The sequence below is a fragment of the Carcharodon carcharias genome, chromosome 11, assembly GCF_017639515.1.
Source record: "Carcharodon carcharias isolate sCarCar2 chromosome 11, sCarCar2.pri, whole genome shotgun sequence".
NCBI lineage: Eukaryota > Metazoa > Chordata > Chondrichthyes > Lamniformes > Lamnidae > Carcharodon > Carcharodon carcharias.
The window spans coordinates 34,310,410-34,336,260 of record NC_054477.1 but is presented as its reverse complement, the minus strand read 5'-3'; the positions used below and the strand labels follow the sequence as shown (position 1 = coordinate 34,336,260).

General features: G+C 40.9%; 1 protein-coding gene across 1 annotated transcript in view; it reads left to right on the top strand.

Moving 5' to 3' along the window:
• The window catches only part of LOC121284434 (copper-transporting ATPase 2-like), a 144,545-nt gene extending 119,794 nt beyond the window's left edge, over positions 1–24,751 (top strand). The window contains exons 18-21 of the mRNA XM_041199895.1: positions 3,809–4,012; positions 4,193–4,310; positions 14,670–14,772; positions 21,937–24,751. Coding sequence (XP_041055829.1) covers positions 3,809–4,012; positions 4,193–4,310; positions 14,670–14,772; positions 21,937–22,126 — 615 coding nt within the window. The 3' untranslated portion in view covers positions 22,127–24,751. The remainder of the gene's footprint in view (positions 1–3,808; positions 4,013–4,192; positions 4,311–14,669; positions 14,773–21,936) is intronic.
• The last annotated feature ends 1,100 nt before the right edge of the window (positions 24,752–25,851 follow it).

Here is a 25,851-nt window from a genome sequence, read left to right as displayed (position 1 = left end):
AGTCGGGATTACGGAGACATTGCTGCAGGGTGACCAGGTATCGGAACTGAACGTCCAGGGGTATTCAGGAAGGACAGACAAAATGGAAACGGCAGTGGAGTTGCATTGCTGTTTAAAGAAGAAATTAACACAATAGTGCGGAAAGATATTAGCTCCGACGATGTGGAATCTGTATAGGTAGAGCTGAGAAACACTAAGGGGCAAAAAACATTAGTGGGGGTTGTATATAGACCCCCAAACTGTAGTGGTGATGTTGAGAATGGCATTAAACAGGAAATTAGAGATTGCATGTAATAAAGGAACATCTGTAATTATAGGTGACTTTAATATGCATATAGATTGGGCAAATCAAATTAGTAACAATACCGTAGAGGAGGAATTCCTGGAGTGTGTAAGGGATGTTGTTCTGGACCAATACATTGAGGAACCAATGAGCGAACAGGCCATCCTCGACTGGGTATTGCGTAATGAGAAAGGAATAATTGGCGTTCTAGCTGTGCGAGGCCCCTTGGGGATGAGCGACCATAATATGATAGAATTCTTCATCAAGATGGAGAGTGACTTAGTTGATTCTGACACTTGGGTCCTGAATCTTAATAAAGGAAACTACGACGGTATGAGGCATGAGTTGGCTATGATGGATTGGGAAACGTTACTTAAAGGGATGATGGTGGATCGGCAATGGCAAACATTCAAAGAGTGCATGGGTGAACTGCAACAATTGTTTATTCCTGTCTGGCACAAAAGTAAAACAGGAAAGTTGGCCAAACCATGGTTTACAAGGGAAATTAGAGATAGTATTAGATCCATGAAAGAGGCATACAAATTGGCCAGAAAAAACAACAGACCTGAGGATTGGGAGCAGTTTAGAATTCAACAAAGGAGGACCAAGGGATTGATTAATAAGGGGAAAATAGAGTACGAGAGTAAGCTTGCAGGAAACATAAAAACTGACTGTAAACGTTTCTATAGGTATGTGAAGAAAAAAGATTGGTGAAGACAAATGTCTTACAGTCAGAAACAGGGGAATAGACCAACTAAATACATACTTTGGTTCTGTCTTCACAAAGGAGGATACTAATAACATACCAGAAATGTTGGGGAACCAAGGTTTAGCGAGAGGGAGGAACTGAAAGAAATCAGTATTAGTAGGGAAATGGTGTTGGGGAAATTGATGGGATTGAAGGTTGATAAATCCCCGGGGCCTGATAATCTACATCCCAGAGTACTTAAGCAAGTGGCCCTAGAAATAGTGGATGCATTGCTGGTCATTTTACGAGATTCTATAGACTCTGAAACAGTTCCTACAGATTGGAGGGTAGGTAATGTAACCCCAATATTTAAAAAGGGAGGCAGAGAGCAAACAAGGAATTATAGACCCAGTCAGCCTGACATCGGTAGTGGGGAAAATTCTAGAGTCCATTATAAAAGATTTAATAGCTGAGCACGTGGAAAACAGTGGCAGAATTGGACAGAGTCAGCATGAATTTATGAAAGGGAAATCATGCTTGACACATCTTCTGGAATTTTTCAAGGATGTAACTAGTAGAGTTGATGAGGGAGAGCCAGTGGATGTGGTTTATTTGGACTTTTAGAAGGCTTTCAACAAAGTCCCACATAAGAGATTAGCATGTAAAATTAAAGCGCATGGGATTGGGGGTAGTGTATTGAGATGGATAGAAAACTGGTTAGCAGACAGGAAACAAAGAATAGGAATAAACAGGTCTTTTTCCGAATGGCAGGCAGTGACTAGTGGGGTACCTCAGGGATCAGTGCTGGGACCCCAGTTATTCACAATTTATATTAATGATTTAGATGAGGGTATTAAATGTAATATCTCCAAATTTGCAGATGACATAAAGCTGGGTAGGAGGGTGAGCTGTGAAGAGGATGCAGGGATGCTTCAGTGTGATTTGGACAAGCTGAGTGAGTGGGCAAATGCATGGCAGATGCAGTATAATGTGGATAAGTGTGAGGTTATCCATTTTGGTAACAAAAACAGGGAGGCAGATTATTATCCGAATGGCTATAAATTGAGAGAAGGGAATGTGCAACGAGACCTGGGTGTCCTTGTATACCAGTTGCTGAAAGTAAGCATGCAGGTGCAGCAGGCGGTAAAGAAGGCAAATGGTATATTGGTCTTCATAGCCAGAGGATTCGAGTACAGGAACAGCGATGCTTGGCCTAAATAGCCAAGTGGTTATGGTACTGGGTTTGTAACCCCAAGATCAAGAGTTCAAATCTCACAATGGCAAACTATGAAACAATGTAACTTCATCTGAAACAGATGGAAACAGGTTTACTCAAAAGAGTATCAAGAGTTCAAATCTCACAATGGGAAACAATGTGACTTCATCTGAAACAGATGGGAACGGGTTTGTACTCGAAAGAGTTACAGGAACAGCGATGTCTTGCTGCAATTGTACAGGGCCTTAGTGAGACCACACCTGGAATATTGTGTGCAGTTTTGGTCTCCTTATCTGAGGAAGGATGTACTTGCAGCGAAGGTTTACCCAACTGATTCCTGGGATGGCGGGTTTGACATACGAGGAGGGATTGAGTCGATTAAGATTATATGCGCTGGAGTTCAGAAGAATGAGGGGGGATCTCATAGAAACCTATAAAATTCTAACAGGACTAGACAGGGTAGATGTAGGAAGGATATTCCCAATGGTGGGCAGGTCCAGAACCAGGAGTCACTGTCTGAGGATATGGGATAGACCATTTAGGACTGAGATGAGGAATTTCTTCACCCAGTGAGTGGTGAGCCTGTGGAATTCATTTCCACAGAAAGTAGTTGAGACCAAAACATTGTATGCTTTCAAGAAGAAGTTAGATATTGCTCTTGGGTCGAAAGGGATCAAAGAGTATGGGGAGAAAGCAGGAGCAGGCTATTGTGTTGGATGATCAGCCATGATCATAATGAATGGCGGAGCAGGCTCGAAGGGCCGAATGGCCTACTCTTGCTCCTAGTTTCTATGTAATGTAGGAATAGCGGCACCCAGTTTGCACACACCTGGCTCCTATAAATGGCAATGTGATATATACCAGATAATGTTTTATTGATGATGAGCAAGGGACAAATATTAGCCAGGACACCGTGTACAACTCCTCTGTTGTTATCTGAAATAGTGCCATGGGATCCTTAACATCCATACCCGAGAGAGCAAACAGGATCTTGGGTTAATAGTTTATCCGAAAATTGTAACCTCTAATGCACTGGAGTTTCAACCTAGATATTTGTGTTCAAGTCTCGGGTGTGGGACTTGAACCCACAGTTTTCTGTCTCGGAGGTGAGAGTGTGGCCAACTGAGCCACAAGATCAGGGTCTCAATCCCCTCAGAAGATCTGGAAGCTTCCCACAGTGGTTCTCTTTGTGAACAGGCACATTTAATTTTGTTTTGAAATAATCATCTTCAGGGATTCAGGGCACAATCCTTGTCCTTTTGGAAGATTCCCATTGAAATTATGGAATGAGTACCCCGCTTTCTTAGCATCCAGTCTCTTTACTATGTTCTACTAGAGGTGACCATTTAGTACATACAGTATATTCATAAGAAGACCTTATACACTGCCATCTCCTCAGAGGTGAAGGTCTTTGTGTTCATTTCAAGTTTCTCTTATTTCAAAAGTAATATTTTTAAGAGTCCCCAGACCCAGTGGAAATATATACATGAATTAATAAGATACTTGTCCCATTTAATGCTCCTAATCGCAGAAATTTAAATTGGTTTAGATTTTTATAGTTGGTATAACTATATACAAGAAACTCTTTATCCTTTTATGCTTGTGCTTCCATTTTTTTAAGGTTGGCATCAAGAAGGTGTTTGCAGAAGTTCTTCCCTCACATAAAGTAGCCAAAGTGCAGGAACTTCAGAATCAGGGGAAAACTGTAGCAATGGTTGGAGATGGAGTGAATGATTCTCCAGCCCTGGCAAAAGCTGATGTGGGAATTGCTATTGGAACCGGCACAGATGTGGCTATCGAAGCAGCAGATGTTGTGCTTATTAGAGTGAGCCAGTGTTAATATTCATATAATATTTAGCTCTTAAGTTTTGTTCTCAGATTGTCCACATTTTATTGCAAAGATAGACCCAGGATAAAACTAGTCATTAGAAATACAAAATTATTATTTGAACATATCTTTTCATTTATATTTTACGGTTTCATGCATTCTCTGTTTGGCCCCCAGAATGATCTGCTGGATGTCGTAGCTAGTATTGATTTGTCAAAAAAGACCGTTCGTCGAATTCGAATAAATTTTATTTTTGCTTTATTTTATAACCTGCTAGGAATCCCTATTGCTGCTGGTGAGTGGGAGCTTTTCTTTGTTTTATTTACTTCGTCATATTAAATGTCATATTTAATTTTTAAAAACTGTATGCTTTTTACCCCTCTCCATTGCAATTAAAGTACTTATACTTTATAGGAAGGATGCGATTGCACTGGAGGGGGTGCAGAGGAGATTCACCAGGATGTTGCCTGGGATGAAACATTTAAGTTATGAAGAGAGGGTAGATAGACTTGGGTTGTTTTCGTTGGAGCAGAGAGGACTGATAGGTGACCTGATCGAGGTGTACATGAATATGAGGGTCATGGATAGGGAGCAGCTGTTCCCCTTAGTTGAAGTGTCAGTCACAAGGGGGCATAAGTTCAAGGTGAGGGGCAGGAGGTTTAGGGGGGATGTGAGGAAAAAACTTTTTACCCAGAGGGTGGTGACGGTCTGGAATGCACTGCCTGGGGGGGTGGTGGAGGCAGGTTGCCTCACATCCTTTTAAAAAGTACCTGAATGAGCACTTGGCACATCATAACATTCAAGGCTATGGGCCAAGTGCTAATAAATGGGATTAGGTAGGTAAGTCAGGTGTTTCTCCCGTGTCGGTGCAGACTCGATGGGCTGAAGGGCATCTTCTGCACTGTGATTCTGTGTGAAAACTTTCAGCAGTCACCAAGACCAATGTTTAAGAAGATGTTTTTTGTTTTTCTTCTGGGAAATGGCCCTTATTGAACCCCAGCAGTGCTGTTTGCAATGCAGCTGGCTTCTAGAAAGCACCTTGGGGGACCCAGTGGCATTTGTGCACATACATATGAACATATGAATTAGGAGCAGGAGTAGGCCTCTCAGCCCCTCAAGTCTTCTCCGCCATTCAATAAATCATGGCTGATCTGAATGTAACCTCAACCCACAATCCTGCCTACCCCAGATAACTTTTCACCCCCTTGTTAATCAAGAGTTCATTTAGCTCTTCCTTAAAAATATTCAAAGACACTGCTTCCACTGTCTTTTGAAGAAGAGAATTCCAAAGACTCTCAACCCTCAGAGAAAAATTTCTCCTCATCTCTGCCTTAAATGAGCATCCCTTATTTTTAAACAGTGACCTCCTAGTTCTAAATTCTCCCTAAGAGAAAACATCCTCTCCACATCCGTCCTGTCAAGACCCCTCAGGATCTTAAAGGTTTCAATTAAATTAAGAAAATTAAGAGTATTAAATTAAGAGTCAGCTCTTACTCTTCTAAATTTCAGTGGATACAAGCCTAACCTGTCCAACCCATCCTCACAAAACAAGCTGCCCATTCCTGATATTAGTCTAGTAAACCTTCTCTGAACTTCTAACACATTTACACCTTTCTTTAAATAAGGAGACCAGTACTGTATACAATACACCAGATGTGATCTCACCAATTCCCTGTATAACTGAAGCATAATCTCCCTACTTTGGTAATCAATTCCCTTACAATAAACATTAACATTCTATTAGCTTTCTTAATTACCTGCTGTACCTGGATACTAACCTTTTGTGATTCATGCATTAGGACACTCAGAATCTGAGCTCTGCAATCTCTCACCATTTAGATAATATGCTTTTTTTTATTCTTCCTTACAATATGAACAATTTCACATTTGCCCATATTATATTCCATTTGCCAAATCTTTGCCCACTTACTTAACCTATCTATGTCACTTCAAGCCTCCTTAAATCCTCTTCACAATTTACTTTCCTACCTACCTTTGTCGTTAGCAAATTTAGCAACCATTCCTTCGGTCCCTTCATCCAAGTCATTTATATAAATTGTAAAAAGTTGAGGCCCCAGAACTGATCTCTATGGCACACACTTGTCACATCCTGCCAACCAGAAAAAGACCCATTTATGCCAACTCTCTAATTCCTGTTAGCTAGCCAATCTTCTGTCCGTGCCAATATGTTACCCCCTACACCCTGAGCTTTTATTTTCTGCAAAAGCCTTTGATCTGGCACTTTATCAAATGCCTTCTGAAAACCTAAGTACAATACATCCACCGGTTCTACTTTATCCACAGCACATGCGACTCCTTCAAATAACTCCAATAAATTGGTTAAACATGTTTTCCCTTTTACAAAACCTTGTTGACTCTGCCTGATTGCCTTTAATTTTTTTTTAAGTGCCCTGCTATAGCTTCTTTAATAATAGTTTCTAACATTTTCCCTATGACAGATGTTAGGCTAACTGGCTTGTAGTTTCCTGCTTTCTGTCTCCCTCCCTTTTTGAATAAAGGAGCAACATTCGCTATTTTCCAATCTAATGGATCCTTCCCCAAATCTAAGGAATATTGGAAAAGTAAAACCAATGCATTAATTAATCTCACTAGCTACTTCTTTCAAGACCCTAGGGGGAAGTCCATCCAGACCTGGGGATTTGTCAGTCCGCAGCCCCAACAATTTGTTCAATACCGCTTCCCTGGTGACTGTAATTTTCCTGAGTTCCTCCCTCTCTTCCATTTCCTGATTTACAGCTATTTCTGGGATGTTACTTACGTCATCTGTAGTGAAGACTGAAGTAAAGTACCTGTTTAATTCATCCACCATCTCCCAACTTTCCATTATCAATTCCTCAGACATACACTCTATCGGACCAATGCTCACTTTGTTAACTCTTTTCTTAAGTATCTATAGAAACTCTTGCTATCCGTCTTTATATCACTAGCTAGCTTTCTCTCATACTCTAATTTTTCCCCCTCCTTAATCTTTTAGTCATTCTTTGTTGTTCTTTATATTTTTTCCAGTCTTCCGACCTGTCACCTGTCTTTGCGTAACGATATGCGTTTCCTTTAAGTTTGATACTTTCTTTAATGTTTTTAGTTAACAATGGGGCCCTCCCCTTGGAATTTTTCTTTCTCATTGGAATGTATATATTCTGAGTATTCTGAAATACCCCTTTAAATGTCTGCCACTGAACTTCTAATGATATATCCCTTAACCTCATTTGCCCATTCACTTTAGCTAGCTTTCCTTTCATGCCCTCATAATTGTCCTTATTTAAGTTTAAAATACTAGTCTTGAAAGCACTCATTCCTCCCTCAAAATGAATGTAAAATTCAATCATAACATGATCATTGCTGCCTTAGGTGCCTTCACTAGGAGGTTATCAATTAATCCTATCTCGTTGCTCAATACCAGGTCTAGTATAGCCTGCACTCTGGTTGGCTCCAGAACCTGCTGTTCTAAGAAACTATCCTGAAAACATTCTATGAACTCCTCATCTATGCTACCTTTGTCCAACTGATTTTTTCAGTATATATGTAGATAAAAATCCCCCATAATTATTTCTGTACCTTTCTGCCAAGCTCCCATTATCTCTACTTTTATGCCCTGTATTACCATGTAGTTACAATTAGAGAGCCTGTACACCACTCCCACAAGTGACTTCTTGCCTTTATCATTCCTCATCTCAACCCAAACCACTTCTACATCCTAGTTTCCTGAACTTAGGTCAATCCTCTCTAATGTGCTAATACCATCATTAATTAACAGAGCCACCCCTCCACCTTTTCCTAACTTCCTGCCCTTCCTAAATGTCACGTACCCTTCAATATTCGGGTCCCAATCTATGTCATTCTGAAGCCGCATCTGTGTAATGGCTTTCAGCGTAAATAGAAATAATTAAGTGCTATCGGTTCATCTGTTTTGTTTCGAATGCTACATGCGTTGAGGTACAGAGCCTTTAGTTTTGTTCTTTTATTATTTTTGTCGCGTCTAGCCTTATCTGCCGATTTACTTTTAGATTTGTACTCTCTGCCTCTTCCTGTCACTCTGTTCTTTATTTCCCATATTAATATCTGTCTCTCTGGCCTTGTCTCTACTCATCTCTACCACATTTTCCTAAATTTGATTCATTACCCCCACTGTTCGGTTTAAAGCCCTCTCTATTTCCCTAGATAGGCGTCTTGTGAGGACACCAGCCCCAACACAGTTCAGGTGTAGACCATCCCAACGATACAGATCTGACTTCCCCCAATATTGGTGCTAGTGCCCCACAAACTGGAACCCACTTCTCCCAGACCAGTCTTTGAGCCACAAGTTTGTTACTCTAATCTTATTTGTCCTATGCCAATTTGCACGTGGCTCAGGTAATAATCCAGAAATTATTACCTTTGAGGTCCTGCTTTTTAATTTGGTGCCCAGCGCCTCACCCTGACTATGCAGAGCCTCCTTCCTCATCCTGCCTATTTCATTGGTACCTACATGGATCACGACCACTGGATCCTCTCCCTCGTACTGCAAGTTCCTCTTCAGCCCTGAGAGCTGGGAGGCGTCTATAGGCCCACGAAAAGTTGCCTCGCTGAGAGACAAAATATAAACTGGGAAATAATGGAGGCACGTAAGAAAGGCACTACAATTGCCATGGGTAATTTTAATCTACATATTAACTGGACAAATCAGATTGGCTGGAGTAACATTGAAGACGAATTTGTAGAGTGCATCAGGGATTGTTTCTTAGAGCAATACATTGCAGAACCTACCTGGGAACAGGCTATTTTAGATCTAGTAATGAGGGAGGATTAATAAGAGATCACGTAGTTAAGGATCCTCTAGGGGGTAGCGATCACAACATGGTGGAATCTCAAATTCAATTTGAGGGCGAGCAACTTGGATATCAAACCAGTGTCCTCAAATTAAATAAGGGCAATTACAGAGGTATGGAGAAAGAATTGTCTAAAGCGAGCTGGGAAAATAGACTAAGGGGAAGGTCAGTGGATGAGCAGTGGCAGACATTTAAGCAGATATTTCATAATGCTCAGCAAAAATTTAACCCGGTCAAAAGGAAGGACTTGATGAGAAGGATCAACCACCCGTGGTTAACAAAGCTGGTCACGGAGAGTGTCCAATCAAAAACTAAGGCATACAAAGTGGTGAAAACTAGTTCTAGGCCAGAGGATTGGGAATTTTTTAGGAACCAGCAGCAGATGACTGAAAAGCTAATAAAGAAGGAGAAAATTGATTATGAAAGTAAATTGGTAAGAAATATAAAACAAATAGCAAGAGCTTCTATGGGTGTATAAAAAGAGAGTAGCTAAAGTGAGCATGGGACCTTTGGAGGATGCGACTGGAGAATTGATAATGGGGAACAGGGAAATGGCAGGTAAATTTAAATCAATATTTTGCATCGGTCTTCACTGTGGAGGACACTATAAACATTCCAAAGATATCAGATAAGCAAGGAGCTAATGGGAGGAAGGACCTTGTAACAGTCTCTATCATGAGGGACAAAGTATTTGACAAACTATTGGGACTAAAGGCAGACAAGTCACTAGGACCTGATGGCCTGCATCCAAGGGTTTTAAAGGAAGTGGCTGCAGAGATAGTGGAGGCATTAGTCGAAATATTCCAGAACTCACTAGATTCCGGGAGGGTCCTATTCCCCTGTTCAAGAAGGGAGGGAGACAAAAACTAGGAAACTATAGTCAGCCTAACACCTGTCATTGGGAATATGCTAGAGTCCATTATTAGGGAAGAAATAGGACATTTAGAAAAGCTTAACGCAATCAGAGTCAACATGATTTTCTGAAAGGGAAATAATGTTTGACAAATTTGCTAGAGTTCTTTGAGGATATAACAAGCAGAGTTGATAAAGGGGAACCAGTAGATGTAGCAAAATTGGATTTCCAGAAGGCATTCAAAAGGTGCCACATAAAATGTATTGCACAAGATAAGAACTCTCAGTATTGGGGGTAATATATTAGCATGGATTGAGGATTGGTTAACACACAAGACAGAGTTGGGATTAATGGGTCTTTTTCAGGTTGGAAAGACGTAACTAGTGGATAGTAAATAATTGAGGCCCTGGGACTTCAGTCCTAGCGCCTCAATTATTTACTATCTATATTAATAACTTGGAGGAAAGGGCAGAGTTAATATATCCAAATTTGCTGATGATACAAAAATAGATGGGAGTTGTGATGAGGATATAATGTATCTGCACAGGTTGAGTGGGCAAGAACATGGCAGATGGACTTCAATGTAGGAAAAATCAAAAGGCAGACTATTATTTAAATGGAGAGAGACTTCAAAAAAGTGCAGCACAGAGGGATCCGGATGTTCTTATGCATGAAACACAAAACGTTAGCATGCAGGTGCAGCAAGTAATTAAGAAGGCAAATGGAATTTTGGCCTGTATTGCTAAGGGACTGGAGTTTAAAAATAGGGAAGCCTTGTTACAACTGTACAGGGTGTTGGTGAGGCCACACCTGGGGTACCATGTACAGTTTTTGTACACGTATTTAAGAAAGGATATACTGGCATTGGAGGCTTTTCAAAAAAGATTCACTAGGCTGATTCCTGGGATGAAGGGGTTGACTTATCAAGAACGGCTAAATAGATTAGGCCTTTATTCATTAGAGTTTAGAAGAATGAGGGGTGATCTTATTGAAACATACAAGATTCTGAGGGAGCTTGACAAAGTAGATGTTGAGAAGGTGTTCCCACTAGTGGGGGAATCTTGAACTAGGAAACATAGTTAAATGAGTGTCCCCTTATTTTGTAACTATGGAACATAGTTACAAAATAAGGGGACACTCATTTAGAACTGAGATGCGAAGGAATTTCTTCTCTGAGAGTAGTGAATGTCTGGAATTCTCTACCTTAGAGTTGTGGAGGCTAGATCACTGGAAGTATTTAAAGAGGAGGTAGATAGAGCTTTGAAATATCAGGGCTATGAGGAGCTGACACGAAAGAGGAATTGAGGCCAGGGGCAGATCAGCCATGATCATATTGAATGATTGCGCAGGCCTGAGGGGCTGAATAGCCTAGCTCCTGTAGCTCTGAATAGCTCCTATTTCTTATGTTCTTATGTCCCAAACCCTGGCACTGGGCAGACAACAGATCTATCTGGACTCTCACTCTTTGCTATAGAGAACAGTGTCAATTCCCCTTACTATACTGTCCCCTACTACCACTACATTCCTTTATGGTTCCTGTACCATGGTCAGTTATCTCATCCACCCTGCAGCCCCCATTCTCATCCAAACAAGCTGAGAGAACCTCAAACCTGTTGGACAATTGCAGAGCCTCACACTCCTGCCCTTTGGATCCTCATACCTGCCTCACTTGCAATCACACTCTCCTGTCCCTGGCCACTGACCAAATCAGAAGATTCTATCCTAAGTGGTGTGACTGCTTCCTGGTATAAAACATCCAGGTAACTTTCCCCCTCCCTGATGTGTCACAGAGTCAACAGCTCAGCCTCCAGCTCAATGACTCTGAGCCAAAGTTCCTCAAGCCACACTTACTGCAGACGTGTTTGCCCTGGATCACAATGTTATCCAGGAGCTCCCACATGCTGCAGCCTTGACACATCACCTGTCCTGCCATCCTTAATGTGTTTTAAATAATCACTTAATTATATTAATCACTTATTTAAGTTTACCACCAAATTGTGTACTATTTTAAACCTTGGGGAATAGAATAGAACTTACCCACTCACCAAACAGCTAGCTCCTTTTCCTGTCGTGGAGCAAGAACCAATTTTTATGGCGTGACAAAGATAGAAAGTGGAAGCAAACAACTTTCTCCCCTTCTCACCAAACTCCCAAGTCTTCACTCAGTTAGTCTGCTGAACTCCATTTTCCAAGGCTACACTAAAGAACCTTGAATTTACAATAAACTGAACTGGGGCTACAGTAACCAGATTCAACCAGTTAGCTAATTAACTATTCAGCTCCAACAGCTGAGAGTGAGTATACCATGTCTAAACTTCAAGAAAGAAAGAACTTAGCTTGCTTACACAGTACTTTCCAGTTACTGCTGATTACAGACTCAATTATATTTTAAGAGCATAATTTAAGAACAAAATTAACACTTAAAACTCCCCTCTCACCAAACTCCAAGTTTTTACTCAATCAGAGGGTGGGGGGAGGGGAGGAGAGGAGTGAGGAGGATGTGGTGACAAATATCTCTGAGCATTATAAAATTATGGCAATAGGTTTTAAAAAATAGTCATTTTATTCACATATTGTGCTGATCCAATGAATAAAATAGTGTCATACCCCATTGATTGTAAAATATCTATCATCACGTTAAAATGCTGCATGATATTATTTACTATCTGCATTGTGTAGCAAACAAGCTAGAAATTGTATTGCATTTGCAATGTGAATGTTAAAATTTGATGTCCTCTTTGAAAACCCTGAGCAGATTGTAACTTTGAGGGATAGTAACTTGAGAAAACATCTAAATAATAGATTGGTGATATACAACTCATTAAAATAATTCTGCAATACGAAAATAATGAAGCATTGCTCTTTGCTTCAAAAGCTTCTGATGCAATACAATTTTTTAAACTTTAGAATTGTTCCTTGTTTTGAGTTTTGAATCATAGTTTTGTTAATTTGAACAGATGCTTTTTTTAAATATATAGATGAATGTGTATCTTTGGCTGAAGCAATTTAGACATCAGGTAGTTTTTAATTCAAGATAAAGCAGGAACTAAGATAAAAGCAAAATACTGTAGATGCTGGAAATCTGAATTAAAACAGAAAATGCTGGAAAAACTCAGGTCTGGCAGCATCTGTGGAGAGAGAAACAAAGTTAACATTTCAAGCCCATATGACCCTTTAGAGTTTTCCCAGCATTTTTGTTTTTATTAAAGAAGTTATTGGTAACCTTTAAGGCTTGATCCAAAATATTGATATTTCTTTTCAAATTTCAAACCATTTATTTCATCCTTAGAATCATAGAATGCTATGGCATAGAAGTAGGCAATTAGATCTGTTAAATCTGTGTCATAGTATTTTTCCAGATGAGTCACCCAGTTGAAATCCACTCTCCTCATTCTCCATGTCTTTTAACATAAATCTACTGGACTGGAAGATTTTTTTTAGTGCTATACATTCTATGACACTTGTTTGGTGATATATGCTTCTGGGTACAAAACCAAGTATTCTTTTTGCCCTTTTATGACCTTAATTACTTCACTGTCACCTTTAATGACCTATGAATCAGCAAACAAATGTTTCTCTGCTCCTCTACAATTTAAGGTATATTATTTTTGTTCTTCTACACATAATATCTATATTCTGTATTTTTCCCCATTCTACTTACTTCCAAAATATATTACTTCACTGTTTACTGCATTAAACTTCACTTACCTCTAAACTACCCAACCTATCAATTCCTAAGTCTAGATCATTCCTATGTATTTAATAAATAAGCATGACTCCCAACACAGTTACTTGTGGAATGACACTCCCATCTGCAGTCTGGAAAAACTCTTACTCTACCTAACCCTACCCTTTGCTTTCTGTCATTAACTGTCTATCCGTGTGGCCATATTTCACTTAATTCATGGCAACACATTATTAAGTGTTTTTTGAAAATCAATTTAAATTATACCATTTCACCACCACTTGGAAGTTCTCCTCCAAGCCACTCACCACCCTGACTTGGAAATATATTGCTGTTCCTTCTCTGCCACTGGGTCAAAATCCTGGAACCCCCTTCCTTATAACATTGTGGGTATACCTACACCACATGGACTACAGTAGTTCAAGAAGGCAGCTCACCACCACCTCTGAAGGACAATTAGGGATGGGCAACAAATGCTAGCCTAACCAATGACGCCCACATCCCGCGAATGAATAGAAAAAAAAAAATCTCTTATCTATCCTCTGCTATTTATTCAATGGGATCTGTGTTTTAAAAGCCCATGCTGCTTGGCCCTATTGCAGTTATACAAAAGCAAAATACTGCAGATGCTGGAAATCTGCAGCTGTGAGCAGATTATAATATCTTCCTCCCCACTTCTGGGATCTAGCTAGGGGCAGGGGGGGAAGCATAAGTTGGAGCTGGAAGGCAGGGGTGGAGAAGCCATCACTTTCCTCACACCCTCCAGTTAAGTTCTGTATGGGAAGGATTGAAGACAACCTTCCTGCCCGGAGGCCAATTAAGGATCATTTAAGAACCTCATCCTGCCACTGCTGGTATTTTACGAGTGCATGGTGGGTGCGCACAATCTGACATCCTGGCTGGCAGATGGGCCCATCGCTGTGACCATTAGATCCAGCCCTGTGTTTCTCTCAGTACTTTGTAGTTTCATTATTTGCTGTAGATTCTAGTAATTTACTAACAACTGAAGTAAGATTATGTGACCTGTATCTTTTTAGCTTAGCTATGTCTTTATTTGAAGACTGGCCTGACATTTATCATCTTCCAGCCCTCTGGCAATATTTTTCATTCTGAAGAATTTTAGAAAATTATAGTCAAAACCTCTGCTTTTCCTTCTGCATTTTCCTTCAGGATTCTTGGATGTAAGCTATCAGATTCATTTGATTTGTTTAATCAAAGTTAGAGTAGCTTCATTAATGGCCCTTGACTGTTGTGATGTTCTAAATGTGCTCTGTACTTTTGACTTTCTAGGAGTGTTTTTTCCAATCGGCCTAGTTTTACAGCCCTGGATGGGTTCTGCAGCAATGGCTGCTTCCTCTGTTTCTGTAGTGGTTTCATCGCTATTGCTGAGACTGTAAGTAACTGAACGTTTTCACAAATTTTTATTTTTTGAAAGAAGTAGAGGATAGCACTGTTGTCTCACAGTAGAACACATGAAGCTGTTTCAATTCGTTCCTTTGATAAGAAATAGCTAGAAATGGGATTGGAGGCTACTGCCCAAAAATGGCCCTAATCAAGGCTACAAATGACATAGAATCATAGAAAGGTTCCAGTACAGAAGGAAGTCATTCGGCGTGTCATGTCTGTACCTGCTCTGTAAGAGAAACTCACTTTGTTCCACTGCCCCGCTCTTTTCCCATAGCCTTGCAAATCTTTATCTTCAGGTGCTTACCCAGTTTCCTTTTGAAAATCATGATTCTATCTGCCTCCATCACACTCTCAGTTAGTGTATCCCAGATCCTAGTTACTCACTCCATAATAGGCTTTTCTTCATGTTGCAGTTGGTCCTTTTACCAATCACTTGAAATTGGTGTCCTCTAGTTTCTGGACCCTTCTACCGTAATGAGAACTGTTTCTCTCTATCTACTATCTAGGCCCCTCATCATTTTGAACATCTCAACCAAATATCTTCTCAAGCTTCTCCACTCTAAGAAGAATACGCCCAGCTTCTTCAGTCTCTCCATGTAGCTTCAGCCACTTATTTCCTAAACTATTCTCGTAAATCTTTTCTGCATCATCTCTAAAGTCTTCACGTCCTTCCTAAATTGTGGTGCCCAGAATTAGACACAAAATACTTCATTTGAGGCTGAACCAGAGTTTAATAAAGGTTCATCATAATTATCTTGCTTTTGTACTCCATGCCTCTATTTATAAAGCCCAGCATTCCAGATGCCTTTTAAACCACTTTCTCAGCTTGCACTGCCACCTTCTCTGATTTTTGCACATTTGTCCCCTGTTCCCTTTGTTCCTGCATCTCCTTTAGAATTGTGTCCTTTATTTTATACTGCCTTTCCTCATTCTTTCTACCAAAATGTACCACTTTACACTGCCCTGTATTAAATTTTACCTGCCACATGTCTGCCTATTCCATCATCCTGTCAATGTCCTCTTGAAGTCTACCACTATCCTCCTTAAATTTCACAATACTTCCAAGTCACCCATCCTCTGACTGTGGTGCATTAACTCTCCTCACTTCTTCTTGTTGACATTCCTACTCTACTGCCACTGTCCAAGATTTGACTCCCTCTTTATTAATCCTTCAGTTTCCCTCTGGACATCTCTTAGCATCCTCCAAAAGCTCACAAAGACATTTGTTGCTGCCTCCTGACAAGCAGCAACCCCAATTGCCCCTTCCTGCTCTCCTCAATCTCTGCCACAAACTCCATTCCTTAGTTACCAACTCCGTTTTCTCCAGACTTACTCAGACTGTTCGCAACCTTGGAGTCTTGGTCAACTTTGTCTGAGATTCCGACTACAAATCGGGCTTTCTCTAAGACAACATATTTCCACCTCCATAACATTGCCCCGTAGCCCCTGCCTCAGCTCACCTGCTGCCAAAACCCTCATCCATGTTTTTGTTACTTCTAAACTATTCCATTGCACCCCTGGCTTTATTTCTGAGTTCTACCCTCCATAAACTTGAGGTCAACCAGAACTTTGCTGCTCGTATCTTAATTCACATCAAGCCCCATTCACTCATCACCCCTGTGCTTGTTGTCTTACCTTGCCTTCCCATTAAGCAACACGTTGATTTAAATATCTTCCACCTTGTTTCCAAGTCCCTCTATTGCTTCACCCCTCCCTATCTCTGTAATCTCCTACAGCCCCATAACTCGCCAAGATGTTTGCGCTCCTCCAATTGTGACCACTTGAGCATCCCTAGTTTTAATCACACCTCCATTGGTGGCCATGCCATCGGTTGCCAAGGTGTCTGGCTAAACCTCTCTCTCTTTCCTCCTTTAAGATGCTTCTTAACCAGGTCATTTTCCCTAATATCTCCTTATGTGGCTCAGTGTCAAATTTTGTTTGATAATGCTTCTGTAAAGTACATTGGGATATTTTACTGTGTTAAAAGTGCTATAAAAATACAAGTTAATATTCTCTTTGGCATGATTAACCACACAATCCTCCTTCACGATTCAGCTCAATCAATTGCTTAGTTACATTATTACCTGCCATAATCATAGCATCTGTAGCAAAGGCTTCCCTTCCTAACCCTGCATTTTTACTTCTGAGCTCCCCGAGGATTTGTCTTTGGCTGCCGCCTCTTCTTCATCTACATGCTGCTCCTTGGCAACACCATCATGGTGTTAGGTTCCACATGTATGTTGGCTACTCACAGCTCCTCTTCTCCACCATATCACTAACTCTTCCACTGCCTCTGTGTTGTTAGACTGCTTATTCAATATCAGCCCTGGATGAGGCACAATTTCTTCCAGTTAAACACTGGAAAGACCAAAACCTATGTCTTCAGCCCCTGTTACAAATTCTGTACTCTTGACATCTAATTCGTCCCTCTCCCCTGCCAATTTCTCATTGCACAGACTGTTCTGAACACCAGTGTTCTGTTGGACCCCACTTTGACCTTCCATGCCAATATTCTCTCCATTCCAACTTCATTCTGCCCAACCTTTACCTCTAACTTTGCCTGTTTCCACCTCTGCTTCAGCCAATCTGCTGCAGAAACATTTATCTCTGCCTTTCTAAGCAGCAGACATGACTATTCCAGACTATGCCCGGCCTCCCATTCTTTCCCCTCCATGAAATGACACCCAAATCTCTGCTGCCTATATCCTATTTCTCACCAAGTCCCACTTAACCACCACCCCTGTGCTCAATGACCTTCATTACTTCCTCCTGTTCCCCAAGTACCTCAAATCTAAAATTCTCTCATCCTTGTGTTGAATTCCCTTTATGGCCTCTGCTGTCCTATCTCTGGAACCTTCTACCACCCTATAACCCTTCAAGAACTCTGCATTCCTCCAATTCTGGCCTTGTGAATTCCGCCCCCCACCCCCCAGTCCCTTTACCTCCCCTTTAGTGGCTTAGCTGTCCACTATCTAGGCCATAAATTTTGGAATTTATTCCTAAATCTTTCAACTTTATGCTTTCCTCTCATCCTGGTTGCATGGGAAGGTGCCGTGGGAGGGGGTTGAGAAGTAGGGGTCGATGGAGGAGTGGACCTGGGTGTCCCGGAGGGAACGATCCCTGCAGAATGCCGCCGGGGGGGATGAAGGGTAGATGTGTTTGGTGGTGGCATCATGCTGGAAATGGCGGAGGATGATCCTTTGAATGCAGAGGCTGGTGGGGTGATACGTGAGGACAAGGGGGACCCTATCATGTTTCTGGGAGGGAGAAGAAGGTGTGAGGGCGGATGCACAGGAGATGGGCCGGACACAGTTGAAGATACTGTCAACCACCGTCGGTGGAAAGCCTCGGTTAAGGAAGAAGGAGGACATGACAGAGGAACTGTTTTTGAAAGTGGCATCATCAGAACAGATGCGATGGAGGCGAAGGAACTGAGAAAATGGGATGGAGTCCTTACAGGAAGCGGGGTGTGAGGAGCTGTAGTCGAGGTAGCTGTGGGAGTCGGTAGGCTTGTAATGGATATTGGTGGACAGTCTATCATCAGAAATTGAGACAGAGAGGTGAAGGAAGGGAAGGGAAATGTCAGAGATGGACCGTGTGAAAATGATGGAGGGGTGGAAATTGGAAGCAAAATTAATAAATTTTTCCAAGTCCCGACGAGAGCATGAAGCAGCACTGAAGTAATCATTGATGAAAGAGTTGTGGGAGGGGGCCAGAGTAGGACTGGAACAAGGAATGTTCCACATACCCCATAAAGAGACAGGCATAGCCGGGGCCCATGCGGGTACCCATAGCCACACCTTTTATTTGGAGGAAATGAGAGGAGTTTAAGGAGAAATTGTTCAGTGTGAGAACAAGTTCAGCCAGATGGAGGAGAGTAGTGGTGGATGGAGATTGTTCGGGCCTCTGTTCGAGGAAGAAGCAGAGAGCCCTCGGACCATCCTGATGGGGGATGGAGATGTAGAGGGATTGGACGTCCATGGTGAAGAGGAGGCGGTTAGGGCCAGGGAACTGGAAATTGATGATATAATGTAGGGTGTCAGAGGAATCACGGATGTAGGTGGGAAGGGACTGGACAAGGGGAGAGCGAATGGAGTCAAGATAGCAAGAAATGAGTTCCGTGGGGCAGGAACAGGCTGACATGATCGGTCTGCTGGGACAGTCCTGTTTGTGGATTTTGGGCAGGAGGTAGAAGTGGGCCGTCCGAGGTTGGGTGACTATCAGGTTGGAAGCTGTGGAAGGAAGATCTCCAGAGGAGATGAGGTCAGTAACGGTCCTGGAAACAACGGCTTGATGTTCAGTGGTGTGGTCATGGTCCAGGGAGAGGTAGGAGGAAGTGTCTGCGAGTTATGGGGTATGTGGAACATTCCTTGTTCCAGTCCTACTCTGGCCCCCTCCCACAACTCTTTCTCCGGTACATCGATGATTACTTCGGTGCTGCATCATGCTCTCGTCTGGACCTAGAAAAATTTATTAATTTTGCTTCCAATTTCCACCCCTCCATCATTTTCACATGGTCCATCTCTGACACTTCCCTTCCCTTCCTTCACCTCTCTGTCTCAATTTCTGGTGATAGACTGTCCACCAATATCCATTACAAGTCTACCGACTCCCACAGCTACCTCGACTACAGCTCCTCACACCCCACTTCCGGTAAGGACTCCATCCCATTCTCTCAGTTCCTTCACCTCCGTCGCATCTGTTCTAATGATGCCACTTTCAAAAACAGTTCCTCTGACATGTCCTCCTTCTTCCTTAACCGAGGTTTTCCACCCACAGTGATTGACAGGGCCCTCAACCGTGTCCGGTCCATCTCCCGCACATCCACACCTTCTTCTCCCTCCCAGAAACATGGAGGGATTGTCCTCACTTTTCACCCCACCAGCCTCTGCATTCAAAGGATCATCCTCCGCCATTTCCGTCAACTCCAGCATGATGCTACCACCAAACACATCTTCCCTTCACCCCCACCTCTCCCGGCAGCATTCCGCAGGGATCGTTCCCTCCGGGACACCCTGGTCCACTCCTCCATCATCCCCTACACCTCAACCCCCTCCCACGGCACCTTCCCATGCAATCGCAGAAGGTGCAACATCTGCCCCTTTACTTCCCCTTTCCTCACCATCCAAGGGCCCAAGCACTCCTTTCAAGTGAAGCAGCATTTCACTTGCACTTCCCTCAATTTAGTCTACTGCATTTGTTGCTCCCAATGTGGTTTATATTGGAGAGACCAAACGCAGACTGGGTGACCGCTTTGCAGAACACCTTCGGTCTGTCCACAAGCATTACCCAGACCTCCCTGTCGCTTTCAACACTCCACCCTGTTCACATGCCCACATGTCCGTCCTTGGCTTGCTGCATTGTTCCAGTGAAGCTCAACGCAAACTGGAGGAACAGCACCTCATCTTCCGACTAGGCACTTTACAGCCTTCCGGACTGAATATTGAGTTCCACAATTTTAGATCATGAGCTCTCCCCTCCATCCCCACCCCCTTTCCAATTTTCCCCCTCCTTTTTGTTTTTTCCAATAATTTATATAGATTTTTCTTTTTGCACCTACTTCCATTATTTTTAAGTGTATTTCCATCCATTGTTTTATCTCTACCTTTTAGCCTATTTCGATCCCTTCCCCCCACTCCACTCCCACTAGGGCTATCTGTACCTTAATAAAAACAAAAAAACTGCGGATGCTGGAAATCCAAAACAAAAACAAAAACAGAATTACCTGGAAAAACTCAGCAGGTCTGGCAGCATTGGCGGAGAAGAAAAGAGTTGACGTTTCGAGTCCTCATGACCCTTCGACAGAACTTGAGTTCGAGTCCAAGAAAGAGTTGAAATATAAGCTGGTTTAAGGTGTGTGTGGGGGGGGTGGAGAGAGAGAGAGAGAGAGAAGTGGAGTGGGGGTGTGGTTGAAGGGACAAACAAGCAGTGATAGAAGCAGATCATCAAAAGATGTCAACAACAATAGTACAAAAGAACACATAGGTGTTAAAGTTAAAGTTGGTGATATTATCTAAACGAATGTGCTAATTAAGAATGGATGGTAGGGCACTCAAGGTATAGCTCTAGTAGGGGTGGGGAGAGCATAAAAGATTTTTAAAAAATTTAAAAAAAAAATTTTTTTTTAAATAATCGAAATAGGTGGCTTGCTTGTCCTGCTTTCTACCCTTAATTAGCACATTCCTTTAGATAATATCAGCACCTTCAACACCTCTTTGTCCTTTAGTCTGTGACATCTTTTGGTTATCTCCACCTATCACTGGCCCTCTATCCAGCTCTTCTTGTCCCACCCAACCCCCCCCCCCCACCAACAGCTTATATTTCACCTCTTTTCTATTTTTACTTAGTTCTGTTGAAGGGTCATTTGGACTCAAAACGTTAACTGTGCTCCTCTCCGCAGATGCTGCCAGATCTGCTGAGTTTTTCCAGGTATTTTTGTTTTTGTTTTGGATTTCCAGCATCCGCAGTTTTTTGCTTTTATCTGAGATGATAAAATGCCTTGCAGGACGTGACGGTTGTCTTGCCATATAAAGTGGAAAATGTTAATTGTGGAGAGCACAGGTTGCAGATGAATAGCAGAAATGTGGGGATGGATGAGTAGTTATGTAGACCATTCCCTGCAAAAAGTTTGGGTTTGATGGAACTCATTCCATGTTTCATGTTGCCAGTAGTGATTGAGGTGGATATTGTTACAGATGTAGAAGTTACACCTTTTAATCACTAGTTGTAAAGTCTGAATGTATTAAATAAATACTATGGGTAAAAATCCATAATATTAAGTGTTTGATATCCCACTAACTAAACTCTTGCCCCATTGAATACAGTAACATTTTCCCAATTTTTCCTGTTATCCTTCTGCCCCTTTTTCTTGCACTCATTCCATCACTATCACATTAGGAAGGATGGCAGATATCAATATAATGTAGTATGATTGAAAACAAAACCAGTGTTTTTTGCTGTGCCTATCAGTTTGAATCAGACAACTTATGATCTATGACTTGTATGCTTTGGAATCAAAGAGCAACCTCAATGTTTGACTGATTTTCCCTACAGAAATAATTATACCTACTTAGTAATTTAAATGGTACGTGTGTGTCTATCCACAATTCTGAGTATAATTTATGTTCTATCTTGCCGATCTCCATTTCAGCTACAAAAAACCAGATATAGAAAAGCTTGAATCTCAAGCACAGGGTCGCATGAAGCAATTAACACCATCACAAATTAGTATCCGTATTGGATTAGATGACAGGCGACGAGATTTGCCAAAGTCCAGTGCCTGGGATCGAATAAGACGTACTAGTCAATTATCTCTTAACTCTTTGACCTCTGACAAATGATCAAATCGGAGTGTATCTCTAAAGGAGGAACATGATAAATGCTCTCTGCTGGTTGGAGAGCAAAATGAAGAGTATGGTAGCTAAGGTGCTGATTATGAATTCAGAGAATATATTTTTTAAAAATGTGAACAAATAGTGCCCTTCCAATTTGAAGCTCATTAAATGTCCAACAGAAACAAAACAAGACTTTTGTTTGGTGCGCTCAGCGTATAGCTGAAGACTAAATTGCTTCATTAATGTCACCTTGCCTTGAACCAAAGGCGCCCAACCTTTCTCAGATGGCACATAAGTAATGCTAGTGGCTTTATTCTTTTGAAGTGTGTGTTGGGCATCTTCACAAAACCTAACCATTTACTATGACTTTAAGAGTGAGAGAACAAATAGTGATTCTGTACATTTCTCTAATTCTGTTGTGCAATAACATGACAAATTATGAACAGAGTGAATTCCAGCAAATGATACTTGATGGATACATTGAAATTTTGAAGGCTTGATTTAAAATTGAAATAGAAATGAGCAATTTCTTATGAATGTTTATATCTTTCTATCATTATCTATTTGAAGTTGCCAGATAGAAAAAGATTGACCTGTTTGTTAAAACAACAGCCAAACCAGGCAACTCTGCCTCAGTAGTTAACACTCAAAACTGGTGTGCTACATTTTGATCTAAGTCAAGCTCATCGATAAAGATGAAAACACTGACTCTCAGTCTGCTTTTTACCAATTAATATGTGCCTCTTATTGGTTAGTTCCAGGCTGAAGATCAGAAAAGAATATTGCAATTTTCTCAGCATTCCTTTAAAAAAAACACAAAACAAACAATTGAAGGATAATTTAGAATAAAGGAATAGTGTACTTCTGAATGTGATATTGATGATATTTTTGATTTCATCATGAATTTTTAACATCAACCATGTATGCATGTTGCATCAGAGCCTGACCTGCAAAGGAATGCTGTTAGAAGTGTTAACAATGCAGTTAAAACATTTGTGTTGCCGCAAACACAAACTTCCTCAAAGCTATTTAAATTTGAGTTTCAGAATAGATAGCGTTCCAAAATCATACTGAGCAGGAGGAGCCTTACTACGTGATGTGTGTATTCATATATTATGATAATAGTGACATGCTCTGTTGCCATGTATTCACGATATATTTTTCTTTCCAGCAGTATTATAGGTGCAGTATTATAGTCAGGTTTGTTATTCAAGGTAATCATATTAAAATGAGGTACAGATGCAACTGTCAATGAATGGATAAACCTTGAAGTCATCTGGTATATGCCTTAAAATATATCAGTAGCAGATATTGATTTTCCAGTTATAAGTTGATTAAAGCTATTTATTGGTGGAGCATGAATTGCTTTGATAAAAATAAATCCAGTTTTATACATGCTGTATTTTTGTTGTGCAACTGACATTTTGTTCCATTTTTGTAATCACGAAAGTTCCTTCTTAACAGGTAATGAATATTGAGTTTTTAGGGATGCATCAAAAACAATGTAAGCAGTTCATCTCCAAAGATCATTGTTATTTTCTAGCTTATGCAGATTTTTGAAATAAAGCATTTTATTTAGGATTGATTTGATAGATTGATGTATAAGAGTTTGAGTGGTGCAGTCTTTATGGGAATATTAACGTGAAAATTGTTGTTGTTACTCTGTCTTTATGTTCAAGCTGACATAATGAATTAGATATAAGAACCTTGGAGTGGGGGAGGGTAATAAAACTTATGAAATGTTATGCTCCAACAGCTTTTAAAAATATTAATTGCCATGTAAAATCTGAATGATAAAATTTCATCTATGTATGAAATGCACGCCATCTTTTCGCAATTACAGTTTTAGTTAAAAAAAAGCCAGCGGTGCCCTAGTCACACTTACATACATTAGATAAAAGGCATAATATATATAACTGCAACTAACATAGTAAGTTTTATAGTAAATAGAAACAACATAGTATAACATCCCAAGACACTTCACAGGAACACTACAAAACAAAATATGACACATGAGATATTAGGGCAGCTGATCAAAAGCTTGATCAAAGAGGTAGGTTTTAAGGAGAAAGAGGTGGAGAAATTTAGGTGGGAGGGAATTCCAGAGTTTAGGACCTAGGCATCTGAAGTCACAGCTACCAAGGTTGGAGCAATTAAAATCGAGAATGCTCAAGAGGCTAGAATTAGAAGAGCACAAATATTTCTGAGGGTTGTAGGCTGGAGGAGATTACAGAGATAGGGTGATGTGAAACCAAGGATGGATTTGAAAACAAGAATGAGAATTTTTAAGTTGAGCTAGTGCTTAACCTGGAACCAATGTAGGTCAGCAAGCACAGGGGTGATTTGTGAGGCAGCAAAGCTTTGGATAACCTCAAGTTTACGGAGGGTCGAACATGGGAGGCTGGCCAGTAGTGTGTTAGAATAGTCAAGTCTGGGGGTAACAAAGGCAAGAAAACATTTGCTGTCTTTAGCACTGCTACAAAGATTAGTTCAAAATATTTGGCAGATTTTGTGGTTAAACATGGAGAAACATTTACTCATTGTCTGTTTAATGTTTCTTTTCATCTAATTATATGTACCAGATATGGCTATGACATGTAAATATAGTAAATTAAAAATAGTGGAAACAAACAAAGCATTAATGCCTTTTTATTCTGGGTGACTTTATTTTAGTTATGAAGATAACTAATCCCTATTCACAACAGTGTGTCCCAAGACATTTATGAAGATGTCAGAGAATCCCAACATCAGTAACTTGAAGCCGTGATTTAAGTGTGACAAAGTGAGTCATTTTAGTATTGAGACATATTCAGTGAAATTCCGGGGTTTGTACATATGGTGTATTGCGTCGTGCAGCATTGTCAACAATTAAGAGATAGAAATTCTAATGTCAGCATATTTTTAAAGCATTAAACATAGTTATATGAGTATTAAAGGCTAAACCTATGGCATTCCTGTTGGGTGACTGAGTGCCAGAAGATCGCTTACACCCTCAGATTAAGAGCCCAAGATTCTGGACTTGTGCAGTGGATTTTACACTCAACAAAAATTGCCATCATGATAATTCCACGAGCCTGCATACGCAGTGGGGAACTACACATGCACATTGAGCATGAGTCAAATGGTGACTTTGGAAATACGTCTGGGAGAGTTAGAAAGAAAGTTAAAATGGGAAAAATTGAAATGAATACTTCACTTTTCCATTGATCATTTTTTAAATAAATAGTTTTATTTAAACATTACAACAGTGACTACACTTCAGAACACTGCGACGTTCTAAGGTCATGCAAGGTGCTATGTGAAACAGAAAAGGGAGGCTTATGACAAATGTAAGGTTCATAATACGGTGTATTATGAATACATTCTTTTAATATAAATGCAAGACAGTACATGGGAGTTCTAAACAGGGAAGCAAAGAAAGAATATGAGATTTGTTTAATAACTAGCATAAAAGAGAACCCAAAGTCTTTCATAAACATATAAATAGTCAAAGGAAGAGTGGGACTGATTAGGGAGCAAAAAGGAGATAATCTTGTGGCAGAAGACAGCAACAACAAAGGCTGCCTTCCGAATCCTAAGAAAATGGTTTGTACCATGGGCGTCAAATCTGTGTTAAGCATCACCTGGTGTGACTCAGAAGCCCCATTCTGGCATGGCACTTAGCCATGTTTGCAGCAAAGGAAGAGAGTGGGCTGAGAAAGTGCACGATTTGCTGGGCTCTGTTTTCTCTG